Below are 12,544 nucleotides of genomic sequence, written 5' to 3' on the forward strand. Positions count from 1 at the left end.
AGCCACACCCCCTCCAGTCCTTCCCAAAGTGGGCAGTTGGGCAGGCCTCACTGGACAGGAAAGCTGAAGGCTCAGGTTCCACTGGCAGTTGGGCCATGAAATCATGAGGTTCTGGTGAGAAAGAAGGTTCCAGAAGAGCCCGCACTTCTCTGCCCTCCCTACCGTGGCATTGTTTTGGAAGGAGAGATATGAGGGTGGGAGCTCACCCCTTCACACTTCATGCACTTCCCCCAGGCCCCAGGGCCTTCCAGCTCTGACTTTCCTACCTTCCTCCACCCTCCCCTACCTTCATCCCCCAACTGCCCTGGGGTCTAGCTGTGGGCAGCCATGGGGTGCTAGGCCCTGGGACTCTCAGCAGTGGCCAAAGCCACGGACGGGGCCTGCTAGTAAAGCTGAATCAGGTGAGCTGGGGGGCTGTCCAGGTAAGGGCCTACACAATGGTCTGGGCCACATGATATACTGCTGCCTCCTGACCCCCGGTCACCTCACAGCCCAGGCACTCCCTCTGGAGCTGACCAGGCAGGCACTGTCCTGTTTCTGCTGCCCAATGCTGTGTGTCCTCAGGTGGGAGTGTGGACCTCTCTGAACCTGAGCTTCCTGCCATGGACAGCCCTCCCTGGGCTGTGCTGTCACCCACTGGGATGAGCCACAGTGAGCTCATTGGGCACACTCAGTAGGGACTTGGGTCCCCATTACCACAGGCTCCACCTGGGGGCGGCTCCCCTCATCAGCCCTAATGGCGAGCCCCAAGGTGCCTTCTTGCAGAGCTGGCTGACTGCGACCCCTCATCAGGGGCCTCGCCCCACTCCCAGCTGAGCACTGTCACCCCAGAGGACCTGGGGCTTCTGGAGGAAGGGCTGGCCAGCCCTGAGCCCTTGAGTCTGGAGGAGGTCTCGGAGAGGTATGAGTCCAGCTGTCCGGCATCCACTGCTTCCATTCTGGAACAGGACACCCCCAAGCGCTGGAAGCAGCTGGAGCAGTGGTGAGCCCCACAGGGGCAGGGGAACCAAATGGTCAGTCCCCCCAACCCCCCGGCACATGCAGCCAACTTGGCCTATTCCTCGCCCTTCCAGGGTGGCTGACCTGCAGGCCGAGGTGGTGTCCCTGCGGGGACACAAAGCCCGCTGTGAGCGTGCCACGCTGCTGCTGCTGCGGGAGCTTCTGCAGGTGCGGGCTGGCCTGCAGCTGCAGGACTCAGAGCTCAAGAAGCTGCAGCAGGAGGTGCAGCAGGTGGCTCAGGCCCCCGAGAAGGAGGCCCTCCAGGTAAAGCAGTGTCCTCGCCCATGGGCCAGGCTTCCTCGTCCTTGGGTGTCCGGCCAGCTGTTTCCTGGACCCTGAGCCCAGCTCAGCCCCTCTGCCCAGACCGAGAACCTAGACAGTCCCCAGGGTCGGGCTCCGTGACGCCGCTGTGTTTGTTCTGGGAGGGCTGGGAGGGCCCTGGCCTGCACTCACCCCACACCTCCACCTTGCAGTTCCCTGGCCTGAAGAGCCAGAACCAGAACCAGATGCAGGCCCTGGACAAGAGGTACCCCCACTACTCGTGGTGCAGGCTTAGCGGGAGGGAAAGGGGCTTGGGGAAACCCCAGCTGGTGCCAGCCCTGTTGGGGCCTCAGCCGCAAGCTTCCAGTTCCCCCCATTCGATGTCTTGCTCAGCCAAGCAGATATGCCCCATGGAGCCTGGGAAAGGGGTGGGAGGCTTGTTGCTGGGCCCCTTGGCGGAGCCTCCACTCCAAAGGCTGCCCAGCCTGCTCCTGGCCACCCAGAGCAGGGCTAGGCAGGCCCCAGGCAGAAGCAGCTCTTGTGTGCCAGGCTGGTGGAGGTCCGGGAGGCCCTGACCCAGATCAGGAGGAAGCAGGCACTCCAGGACTCTGAGCGGAAGGGCGCCGAGCAGGAGGCCAGCCTCAGGTGGGCCCCCGGGGGGCTGTCTCTGAACCCAAGTGGTCGAATGGGAGTGGAGTCACCAAGGCAGGAAGGCATCCAAGCTGCTGATTAACAAGGGACATCAGGGCCTGTGGACCCTCTGTGGGGAAAACAGACCAGCCCGGGGTCCCCACCCTGTCACCTTCCTCATCAGCCCAGCTCTCAATGACAGGTGGGGACACGGAAATGGGTGTGTTTACCCAGGTGGGCTGTACACTCGGTCTAGGCCCTCCAGCAGCTGGTCCTGGCCTAAAAAGGACTCTTAGTGTCTGGGGGCCCCACCAGCCTCCCTGTGTCTTCCCAGCCAAGCCCTCTGGCCCACTGGGCTGCTGTGACCTGCAGCCACTGCCCCTAGGTTGGCTGAGCTGACCGGGAAACTGAAGCAGGAGGAACGGGACCGAGGGGTAGCCTGCGGAGCCCTGCAGAAGAGCCAGGAGGAGGCCAGCCAGAGGGTGGACCAGGAGGTGGCCAGGATGCAGGTACTCCTGAGGCCAGGACTCTGGCATCTGGGCAGCTAGCTGAGCTGCCAGCAAGACGGTCCGTGCAGGAGACCCCCGTGGTCCCCCAGCCCACATCTTTTCCATCGGTGGATTCTTCCCACATTCTACTCTCTTTATGCTTCTGTCCATGTGTTTGGACCTGGGGGCTGACCCCTAAGTCCTGTACTGTGGTAGCCACCAGCCACAGATGTCTCTGTGTATTGAAATTAGCTGACGTCTTAGACAATTTACAACTCAGTTCCTTGGTCACACAAGCCGCACCACATTGCCAGTGACTGCTGATTTGGCAGCGCCAAAATGGAGCATGCCATCCATCACAAAGTTCCATCTGGGCTGCTGCTCCCCCACCTCTCCCTCCCAGTGTAACCTGCACCTGTAGCCCCTTCCTCAACAATTTTCAGCCTTGGTGCTTCTCTCCAAGCCAGGTGGAAGTCCCTTCCTGAAGACACATCTCCCTGGGGCCTTGCTCCTGGGCCAGTGCCTGTAGCCCTAGAAGGCGGGGCAGGGGACAGGGGTAGCTCCTTGAGACTCAGCCTCATCAGCTCTGCAATTAGAGACCAGGGACTGCACCGCATCCCCAGCTGCTGCCTGCATAGCTTAGCTGCCCAGCTCTGGTGGCCTCCCCTGTCCACTGCCCTGTGAGAAGTTTAATGTCTTTGCTCCATTGAAAGGCAGGAGCTCCAGGAGGCACTGAGCCCAGGGATTTCCGACATGCCCAGCTCACCTCTCCCCGAGCGTGCCTCGAGTCTGGGGTCTGCACCCTGCAGCTGCTGCCTGGTCTTACGCATAAGGTTTTGTTAGCACATGGCCGTACGTTTACTGTTGCCCATGGCCGTGTTTGTGCTGGAACCACAGAGCTGAGGGGTTATGACAGAGACCCTGTGGCCCACAAAATCAAAGTGTCTGCCCTCTGGCTCTTTACAGAAACAGGGCAGGGAGGCTGGTGGAGGCTCAGGGCACACCTGCTCTGCGGGCTGTGGACATCCCTCCCAGCCCTAGAAGGACTTGTGGCTGCGGAGAGGGTGCCTCGTGCCAGAGCCCTGCCTGCCCTGTGGGTGTGTGAGGAGGGGAGGCAGCCTGACTGGGCCTGGACCCCAGTCCCCTGCACCCCAACCTCTTGGTGTAGCAGAAGAGGAGCCGATGGCGGGGGAGGGCAGGATGGGCCCCACCCTGGGCCTGGAGGGCAAGGGCAAAAGTGTGTGCATGCACATATGTGTACAGGTATGTGCATACCTGCAGGAGTGTGCGATCATTTGTGCACAGGTGTGTGCATGACTGTGTACTCATGTGCCCTTAGCCACCCTTCCCCGGGCTCCTGGCAAGGGTGTGATCTGGTGGCTGCTGTGTCACCTTCCCTGGCGGTGTCTGGTGGTTGCTGTGAGAACCATGTGTGTCCTGGGCCCCTGGGAGCTCAGCCATCAGATGCTTCACAGCCCTTGTGCCTGGCCTGCCTGCCTTCCCAGGGATGGTGCGACGGGCCGGCCCTGCTGGGGACACAGGAGCAGGACCCCCTCCAATGGAGATGGTTGGGCAGGAGAACAAGCAAGTTGGCAATGGCATGGTGGGTGGGGGTGGATAGGCAAGTAGGCCGCCCAAGGGGAGGCTGCATGGTGACCATGTAGACCCTCCTCCACAGGCCCAGATGACCAAGCTAGGGGAGGAGATGAGCCTCCGCTTCCTCAAGAGGGAAGCCAAGCTATGTGGCTTCCTGCAGAAGAGCTTCCTGGCCCTTGAGAAGGTGGGCACTTGCGGGCTGGTGGGTTGGTCGTGTCCCCCACACACCTGGCTCACGGCAGATGGGCTGGGTCCCCTGGTAGAGGATGAAGACCTCAGAGAGCGCGCGGCTGAGGGCAGAGAGCGGCCTGCGGGAGGAGCTGGAGAGCTGGTGGCAGCAGCTCCAGGAGCTGGATGCAAAGCGTGTGCAGGCCCTGCGGGGACAGTGCCAGGTGAGTGTGGGGCGGGCACGGGCCGGGCCTGGGCTGGGAGCTGGGGTGGGTCTCAGGCTGCCTCTGCATGGCAGCAGGAAGAATGCCACCTCCTGGAACAGTGCCGGGGCCTGGACAAGGCAGTGATCCAGCTGACCAAGTTCGTGCAGCAGAACCAGGTGTCCCTGAACCGTGTCCTACTGGCCGAGCAGAAGGCCTGGTGGGTGTCTGAGTGGAGCTGCAGGTAGGGCGGGCAGGAATGGCCCTGAGCCCAGCATGAGGCCCAGCCAGGTACCCTGGGCCAGAGTAGCTGCCCTTGTGGGAGCCTGTCCCCCTTGGGGGAGCTCTGTGTGGCAGGATTGGACACAGCCCTGTCTCGGTGGCCCTTGTGGTGACACTCATTGTCTCCTCCCTGGGGCTTCCTAGAAGGTTCTGAAGCCAGCAGCCAGGCTCTCAGCCCTGGCCCAGTGCTGAGGGGTCGCCAGCCTTGGCTGAGGGACAGTCTTTCTCAGTGGCACCAACCCCCAGGGATGCCAAAGGGCACTTGGAGGACAGCAGGGCCGGGGAGCTGGCTACCTACCTGCAGGAGAGCCTGGAGGCCATGCAGCTGGCCAGCGAGCTGGCCCAGCAGGAGACACACAGCGCCCTGGAACTGGTAAGGGGGCAGCGCTGGGGCAGCTGTCCTCCTGCGGTCCCCCACTGGTGCAGGCAGCACACTCAGCCCCACCTCTCACAGCTCCGAGAGAAGAGCCAGGCCCTGGAGGTGTCTGTGGCTGAGCTGGTCAGGCAGGTGAAGGACATGAGTGACCACTTCCTGGCCCTGAGCTGGAAGCTGGACCTGCAGGAGCAGACGCTGAGCCTGCGGCTGCACAAGGTAAAAGCCACGGAGCTGCCTGGGGGAGGGCGCCTGGATGGGGGATCCTGGCGCCCCTCATGCTCCCCAGCCATGTCCATCACCCCTGAGGGTAGAGGCCTGAGTGGCGGATCCCAAGCTCAACCAACAGCTGTCCACCAGGCCCAGGATGGCCCTGAGCCCCACAGACCTCCTGCTCGGAGCAGGGTGGCCCAGGGTGAGAGGTCCTGGGGTCCCAACCACAGGAAGGGCTCCACAGAGGGGCCAGCAAAACAGCCTCCACCCTTAAGTTCTTTTTTCTATTTTTCTATCAGCTTTATTGAGGTTCAGTGCACACACCATACAATTCAGCCTTTCAAAGTATGTAATTCAGTCGTTCTTTTAAAACCAGCACCACAATCACTTTTAGAACTTTTCCATCCTCCTAAAAGGACCCCCCACCACCAAGTCATCAACAGTCACTCCCCTCCCTGACTCCGGCAACCACTGATCTGCTCTCTGTCTCTGTGGATTTGCTGGTTCTGGACGCTTTGTGTAAAGCAAATAGTTCACTATGTGGCCTTTTGTGATCAGCATCACATGTTTGAGGTTCACCCGTGTTACAGCGTGTGTCAGTGCTTCCTTGTTACGGCTGAGTAACATTCCATTGTGTGGATGGACCACAGGCTTTCATCCATCTGTCCCCTAATGGACACTGTGATGTTGCCCTTTTGATACCCTTAGTGCTGCTGTGAATACACGTGTGCAGCCTTTGGCACGGGCCCCCGTCCCCCGTCCTGCATGTGTGAGCAGGCTACCTGTTGTCTCCCTGTCCATACTGACTCATGGGCAGCTGGGGCTGGTTCAGGTGAGGGAGCGAGACAGGCCTTCCTCTTAGGGACGTGGTTCTGCTCAGTCCGGTGCTCCCTCCAGGGAGGATCTGCATCCCCATAGTGTGGCCCATCTGGGGCTTGTGTGGTCAGTGTGGACATGCTCGGAGTCGAGGCAGGAGCAATGTGCCCTCCAGGAGCTCTGCTGCATGACTGCAACCGTCTTGGGTCTGACTCTGGCTCCAAAGGGCTCAGTCTAGCTGCCTGTCCACCCTCCCTCTCTGGGTGGGCTCTGGCCCTCACTGGGTATCTGCACCCCAGGCACAGAATGAGTGGGAAGTCGCAGAGAAGAGATCTCGGGAAAGCCTGGCCCGGAGTCGAGAGGAGGCTGAGGCGCACCTGCGAGAGGTGCAGAAGAAAGTGGACAGCCTGCCCCGGCAGGTGAGTGAGGGCCAGGGGCGCAGCCTCCCCCCTTCCCAGCTGCGCCGCCCTTAGCCGCCTGCCGGCTCCGCGTTTCAGATAGAGGCTGTTTCCGACAAGTGTGTCCTTCACAAGAGTGACTCCGACCTCAAGATCTCCACCGAGACCAAAGCCAGGTGAGGCCCCCAGCTCACTGCCACAGCCTGGCAGAACCGCAGTCCTGGGGAGGGGGGTAAGCTCTGCTGGCTGTCAGGGGCTGGGCTTCTCCCACCTCAGAGGGTACAGCTGTCTCAGAGCAACCCTGCTACATCTCAGGGCTTCCTTACGGTGGTCCTCCCCAATCCCCTGCATCTGCAGCAGTCCTGACCCCTCGCCAGCCCAGGTCTGGCCTTTCCCTTCTGTCACCTGCTGGGGAACCTCCCTCCCCCAGTCCCCTCTGGAGGGGTCACAAGGCTGAGCATCCCGTGCTCTGCCCAGGATCTCCTCCCTCCATCTGCCCTGCCTCCAAGTACCCCCCACAGCCCAGCAGCCCCAGCCTCTTGTGCCCACAGAAAGTTCGAGGTTGAGGCCATCCGGCAAGAGCTGGCCTCTCTTCTGTCCTCTGTGCAGCTGCTCAGAGGGGGCAACCCCGGGCGGAAGATTGCCGAGATCCAGGGCAAGCTGGCCACGGTACCCCTGGGCCCCTAGGTATGGGCACACTCAGGGAGGGGGGCTGGGGAGTCTGGCTCAGACAGGGGACAACCCCTTCCGAGGGGCCCAGGCAGACCTCCTCCCATCCAGGGAGGCTCAGATCCAGGACACCTGCCTGGGGGCAAGTCTCAAGGAACCAGTCATCCTGCTGGGTGGCTCTCACGTCTCAACCTCTGGAAGTACCAAGTGGGAGCGCCTGTCTGGAGCCCCAGACACTGCAGTGCGTCAACAGTCACTATGAAAGGAGCAGCCCTGAACTCTGGCTGGATCCCGCCTTGTCATTTACCGAGAGGCGAGGACCCGCATGTTGGAGGCCCATTTCTACCCCAAGTGATTGAGGCAGGGGCCGCCTTCAGGTCTGCAGACTCCCTGCATCTGTGCCCACGAAGTGGGGACTGTGTTTAGTTTCAGAACCAAATAATGAAATTGGAAAACAGCATCCAGGATAATAAGACCATCCAGAACCTCAAGTTTAATACAGAAACCAAACTGGTGAGAGGCGGCCCCTGACCTGGCCTTCGCACCCCCACCCCCACCCTCGAGGCTCTGGAGTCTCCCAGGCCCTCCAGGTGGGCCACCTTTCTCCATGTGGAGCCTGACTCCCAGCTCCCCTCGCCCCCACCCCCAGCTTGGCCACCTCCTAGCTTTTTGGTCTGCCTGTCTGCATGTTTGGCCCCTGCAGTGTTTCCCAGCAGATAAGGCCTGGATTTGCCCAGAAAGAGATAAATCTCGTTTGCTGTCCCACCCCCACTCTGGTCCTATTCCTGCATTCCTGTGTCAACTCCCACCCCCGGCCCTGGCCACCACGGCAACCCCAATGCCCCTACGTCCACAGCGCATGGAGGAGATGGCCACACTGCGGGAGAGCATGATGCGCCTGTGGAGTGAGGAGGGCCCCTGGGCCCTGACGCTGGGCAGCAAGAGGGTCCTCATGTCCCTGGTGAGGCAGCAGTTCTTCATCAAGGACGTGGGCCCTGGCGAGGTGGTCCCAGTGAACTGCTGGGGCATGTATCAGGCCGTGAGGTGGGCAGTGGGGAGCCACCTGCTGGAGACCCCTCCAGGTCCAGGTTCAGGGCTGGGGGAGGCCCTGAGGGCAGTGGGCGGAGGCGGGGTCCGGGGCTGTGAGCCATGTCTCTGGGCAGGTGGCTTCAGTGGAAGGCTGTCCTCATGAACCTGGTGGCCCGGCGGAGGTCCAGAGTGGTCTTGGAGAAGCCCCTCGGCCAGAAGCCTGCCCATCGGCTCTCATCCCTACCCCTTTCCCCAAAATAAACATGCCCTTGTGCCCATCAGTGTCCAGAGTTCTCTCCCAGGGAGTCAGGAGGTCCCAGGCAGGAGAGTGACCAAGAGGCCCCTTTCCTGGACTCCCAGAACCCCTGCTCCCGCCCAAGCCAGCTGAGCCCCAGGCCCGGCCGCTCCCCCCAGGGCCTTCTGTCCACAGGCACGGTGGCCAGAGACCCACTTGGAACCAGACCCCCAGAGGAAGCGGCTCTTCTGCCTTCATCTAGGAGCAAACAGTGCATTCGTTTGCGCACTCAGACCTGCCCCCTCTCCCTGACCCTCCAGGAAACTCTCAGCCTCTCAGGGCCACTGGCCCTGCCACCAGCTGCAGACATTGCCAGGAGGAGGGGCAGCCCTGGGACCAGCCGGGTGGGTGGGCCATGTGGAAGGGTGCCCTTGCCACTGACTGGAATCTCCCAGGCTGGTCTAGAGGGGAATGCGGCTCACACAGCATGTGGACCCCATGAGCCCACTGTCTCTGAGGGACCACAACAGCTCCTACCCCATCCTCCCCTCCTGTGGGCATAGATCCTGGAAGGCCCATGCCCATTCCCTGCCCTGGCCTGGGGACTCCCGACCTGAGCCAGCTTGTCCTGCTGGTGGCTGCCCTGGCTGGAGGTCCCCGAGGTCTCCTTTCAGGACAGTGATAAGGAGAGTCCAGACCCTTGTTACCCTTGGCTCACCCTCACTGACCCTTGCTTGATCGCTAGGCCTCAGCCAGCTGCACCCCCTCCAGGGCCTGGGCCCCGCCACCCAGCAGCTCGGGGCCAGCCTCAGCTGACCAGCTGGCCAGCAGGTCACTGAAGTCAGGCATGCCAGGGTGCAGCAGGCCCAGGGGGCTGGGCGCCGGCTCCTTCCAGAAGGATGGAGGGAGCTTCCTCTGGGTCATGGGGGTGATGTGGCCATACTTGCGCTCCAGCCTCAGGCGGTGGCTGGCAGGTGCCCTGGGTCCTGAGTACTGTCGCAGCCCGTAATCGAAAAGCTCAGCCAGGGGCCCCAGTGGCTGCGCCCCATCCCCACCGATCCCTGGCCCACGTGGCTGCCCCTCGGGGCCCCTGGGTGAGCAGACCCCAGGCTCGGTGGCTTCGTCATCTTCTAGGGAAGCACCCTGGGCTGGGTACACCAGGTCAGCGCAGGGGAGCTCTCTGGCCGAGCTGCCAGCCAGGTGGCTGTCAGTGTAGATGTCACAGGCGTCTGCGTCCTGCCCTCTGTCCTTGCGGCCAAAGTACCGCTGGATGTCGCCGCTGATGAGCTCAGAGAACCGAAGCAGCTGCAGTGGTGTCTCCGGGCAGCTTGGATCCAGAGGGCCCACTTCTGGGGCCCAGCCTGAGCTCCGGGAGGCTGGGCCGTGGCCCTCTGGCCCCTCGACCTCCAGTTCCTCCTCCCCATCCTCCTCCTCTTCCTCCCCTTCTTCCTCCTCCTCAGAAGTGTCTGGGGGCTCCGGGTCTGAGGGCAGGAAGGGTCCGTGGGACGGCAGAGACAGCCGAAAGTCACAGAGAGGCCGGATCACACCTGCAGCCATCTCCTCCACGTCCCCACCTCCTGGGGCCTCTGGGGCAGCAGGCACTGGCTGGGGAGGGGGGCAGAGAGGGGACAGGTTAGTGGTCAGGGCCCACAGCCCTCCTAGGGGAACAGCTTGTGGGGCCCTTTTTGCTTGGGGAGAGGGCTGAGCTCAGAGGCAGGTGACATTGAGAGAGAGACCAAAGGTGGTAGATACCACAGGCGGGTGGACATGGCAGGAGCAGTGGGTAGCCTGCAGGGTGGAGGCTGCAGTCACCGGCCAGACAAGGAGTGCATCTTGTCCTGCTGCGAGGGTGAGTGACAAGTCAATGCTGATAGAATCATGACTCGGGGAGAGAGAAGTCCCTGGAGAGAGAAGCAGGGAAGCAAGAAGGGAGCCGGTTCAGGGGATGGGGTGCAAGTGGGTCTGAGGCCCTGGACAGCAGAGCCCGCATCCCAGCTCAGGGATGCTGTGGCTCTTGATAAACATGCTGATGTGGTTCTGCCCAGGTGCCAGGCGAGACAGGGGGGTTCCCTTGGCCCACCCCCTACGAGTGTCTGCGGTTGTAAGAGTTCCTGAGGTGCCCACACTGAGTCCGGGAACTGGGCTTGGCTACTTTGACCGGGACACTCTGTCCCTTGCAGCTTTGGGGACTTTGGAGGCTTCAGGGGGCCATGAAGGTGAGCCATTTCTCCGTCCCTTCTAATTCTAGTAAATGCAGCCACTGTCCCAGGTTACTGTGGGTTCCCTGTTAGGGGAGTGAGTGTCCCTGGCCTGGGCACTCAGGCGGGTCAGCTGGCGGTGCTGAAGGAAGGCCTGGGGCTGGCAGGACTGGGGAGGGGTGGGATTTGAGGAGGTGCCTGACAGGGTGGGACTGGCTCTCCCCTTGGTTGGGAGCCCCCTACCCCCACCCCAACAGCAGGGAGGCCTCCTGGTCAGAGCCCTGGGCAGGGGGAGGAAGAAAGGGAAGGTGGTTCAGAGAGTGAGAGAGGGCTCCCAGTTGGCCAGAAAACAGCACCTTGTCTCGGGGGAGGGGCGGGGGAGTCCACAGGCGTTGCTGGGAGTCATGGGAGCTGTGCCGGCCTCCCGCTCCTCCCTGCTGTCCTGCTCCGGGTCTTGCTCACAGTTCTGGTCCCCTTTTCCCTGCTGGGGTGTCTCGTGACCCTAGCTTTGGGCTCTAGGCTCTGGGCATGGCTGCTTGTGTGCCAAGACTCAGGTGCCCCTCTTCCCCTGGCCCATGCTTGTCCTGAAGCCCAGCCCTGCTCAGCCCCGCTGATGACCCCTCCCAGTGGGTGGTTGGTCCCCAAAGACCACCTGGGCAAGGGAGCCCACAGCCTTCCAAGGAGGGAGGAGGAGGCCAGAGGCCAGACTTCCACCGCCAGCTCCCTCCCCACCCGCCACCCAGCCTGGATCCTACCTGCCGAGGCCTGCAGCTCCCGCTGGGCAGGCCCACCTCCACCTGGACTCAAGCATTTATAGCCCAGCTCCGCGGCCTGCCCGGGCTGGCAAATATTTGGTGACGGCATTGTCATCGCAGACTGGGCAAATAAAGCCCGTTTGCTTTAGCGCCCGGCAACCAGAGACCCGCGGGGGGAGCCTCAGCCTGCCTGGGGACCGTGGAGTGTTTGCCGCTCGCCCAGCTGGCTCCCACCCGGGCCCCAAGGACCCTTATCTCCACTGCTGATTGGGGCCCGGACCAAGCCTTGTCAAATAGGCGGAAAATTAAATTTCATGCTATTTTGACTTCTGGAGTAGCCTTCTCTAGAGGACATCCTGCTTCTGCAGCACTCCAGGTGAAGGGGGCTCTGGGCCAGCAGCAGGACCTGGAAAGGCCAGGGAGGGCCTGGGACCACCAGCCAGGGCCTAGGCAGTGGGCTTATTAGGCACGTGGGGCCCCTGGAGCCCCTGCCCAGCCCCCTCCTGCCCCTTCCCACTGGTCCAGAGCTGTAGGTGCTTTTGCAACAAGCCTGGTTGAACCCCTCCTCCCGCTGTCCCAGGGCTTCATCCTCACTGTCCAGACTGAGATGGCACCTCCCTTCTCTGGTTCCTTTGTTTGGTTCCTGTACCTTCATCTGAGGGGCTCAGTAGCCCCCTTTCCCCTTCCCTCTTCCCCCTGCCCTGAGCTGCACGGAACCAGCCTGGAGGTGTCTTCACTGCACCTCCCAGGCGGGTTCCAACTGACACCACACCATGAGCAGGACCCCAGGAAGCCTGCCACCCAGCCAACCCTGTCCTTCTAGAGGCCCAGCTCCTCTGCTAGTGCTGCTGCATGAGTGTCCCAGGGCCACCTAACCAATCAGCACAAACTGGGTGGCTGAGAACAACAGACAGGGATTCTTTCCAGGTTCCAGGAACTAGAAGTCCAAAACCGAGGTGCCATCAGGGTTGGCACCCTCCAGAGGCTCTAGAGGGCAACCCTCCTCTTGCCTCTCTCCTGGCCTCTGGTGTCCCCTGAGGTCCTTGGCACTCCCTGGACTTGCAGCTGCGACTCTCCAATCTCTGCCTCCATCGTCACGCGACCGATCCCCCGTGGGTGTCTGTGTCCAAGTTTCCCTCTTCTTTTGAGAACACTTGTCCTTGTATTGAGGGCCCACCCCAGCCCTGTCTGACCTCATCTTAACTCAGTCACACCTGCAATGACCCTGCTT

At 62.0% G+C, this 12,544-nt stretch overlaps 2 protein-coding genes across 2 annotated transcripts; one reads left to right on the forward strand and one right to left on the reverse strand.

The window, feature by feature from the left end:
* Positions 1-103: 103 nt before the first annotated feature.
* CCDC154 (coiled-coil domain containing 154) lies at positions 104-8,386 on the forward strand. Its single transcript, XM_074346883.1, has 17 exons — positions 104-114; positions 752-982; positions 1,074-1,263; positions 1,473-1,525; positions 1,810-1,905; positions 2,276-2,399; positions 4,057-4,158; positions 4,238-4,366; positions 4,444-4,565; positions 4,874-5,000; positions 5,082-5,219; positions 6,329-6,448; positions 6,527-6,603; positions 6,979-7,096; positions 7,523-7,609; positions 7,953-8,140; positions 8,260-8,386. The coding sequence occupies exons 1-17, from the start codon at positions 104-106 to the stop codon at positions 8,384-8,386; spliced, it is 2,040 nt and encodes a 679-aa protein (XP_074202984.1).
* On the reverse strand, positions 7,118-11,483 carry PERCC1 (proline and glutamate rich with coiled coil 1). The gene is made up of 2 exons (XM_045512834.2): positions 11,314-11,483; positions 7,118-9,965 (listed from the first exon to the last, which is right to left on the reverse strand). The coding sequence occupies exon 2, from the start codon at positions 9,915-9,917 to the stop codon at positions 9,102-9,104; it is 816 nt and encodes a 271-aa protein (XP_045368790.1). The 5' UTR covers positions 9,918-9,965; positions 11,314-11,483; the 3' UTR covers positions 7,118-9,101.
* Between the last annotated feature and the right edge of the window lie 1,061 nt (positions 11,484-12,544).

This window comes from Camelus bactrianus, chromosome 18 (genome assembly GCF_048773025.1).
Source record: "Camelus bactrianus isolate YW-2024 breed Bactrian camel chromosome 18, ASM4877302v1, whole genome shotgun sequence".
NCBI lineage: Eukaryota > Metazoa > Chordata > Mammalia > Artiodactyla > Camelidae > Camelus > Camelus bactrianus.

Coding starts and splice junctions, on each gene's coding strand:
- PERCC1 (XM_045512834.2), bottom strand. CDS start 9,917: ATGGCTGCAGGTGTGATCCGGCCTCTCTGTGACTTTCGGCTGTCTCTG.
- CCDC154 (XM_074346883.1), top strand. Junction 1,264..1,472: donor CCGAGAAGGAGGCCCTCCAG/GTAAAGCAGTGT, acceptor TCCACCTTGCAG/TTCCCTGGCCTGAAGAGCCA. Junction 1,906..2,275: donor GAGCAGGAGGCCAGCCTCAG/GTGGGCCCCCGG, acceptor CACTGCCCCTAG/GTTGGCTGAGCTGACCGGGA.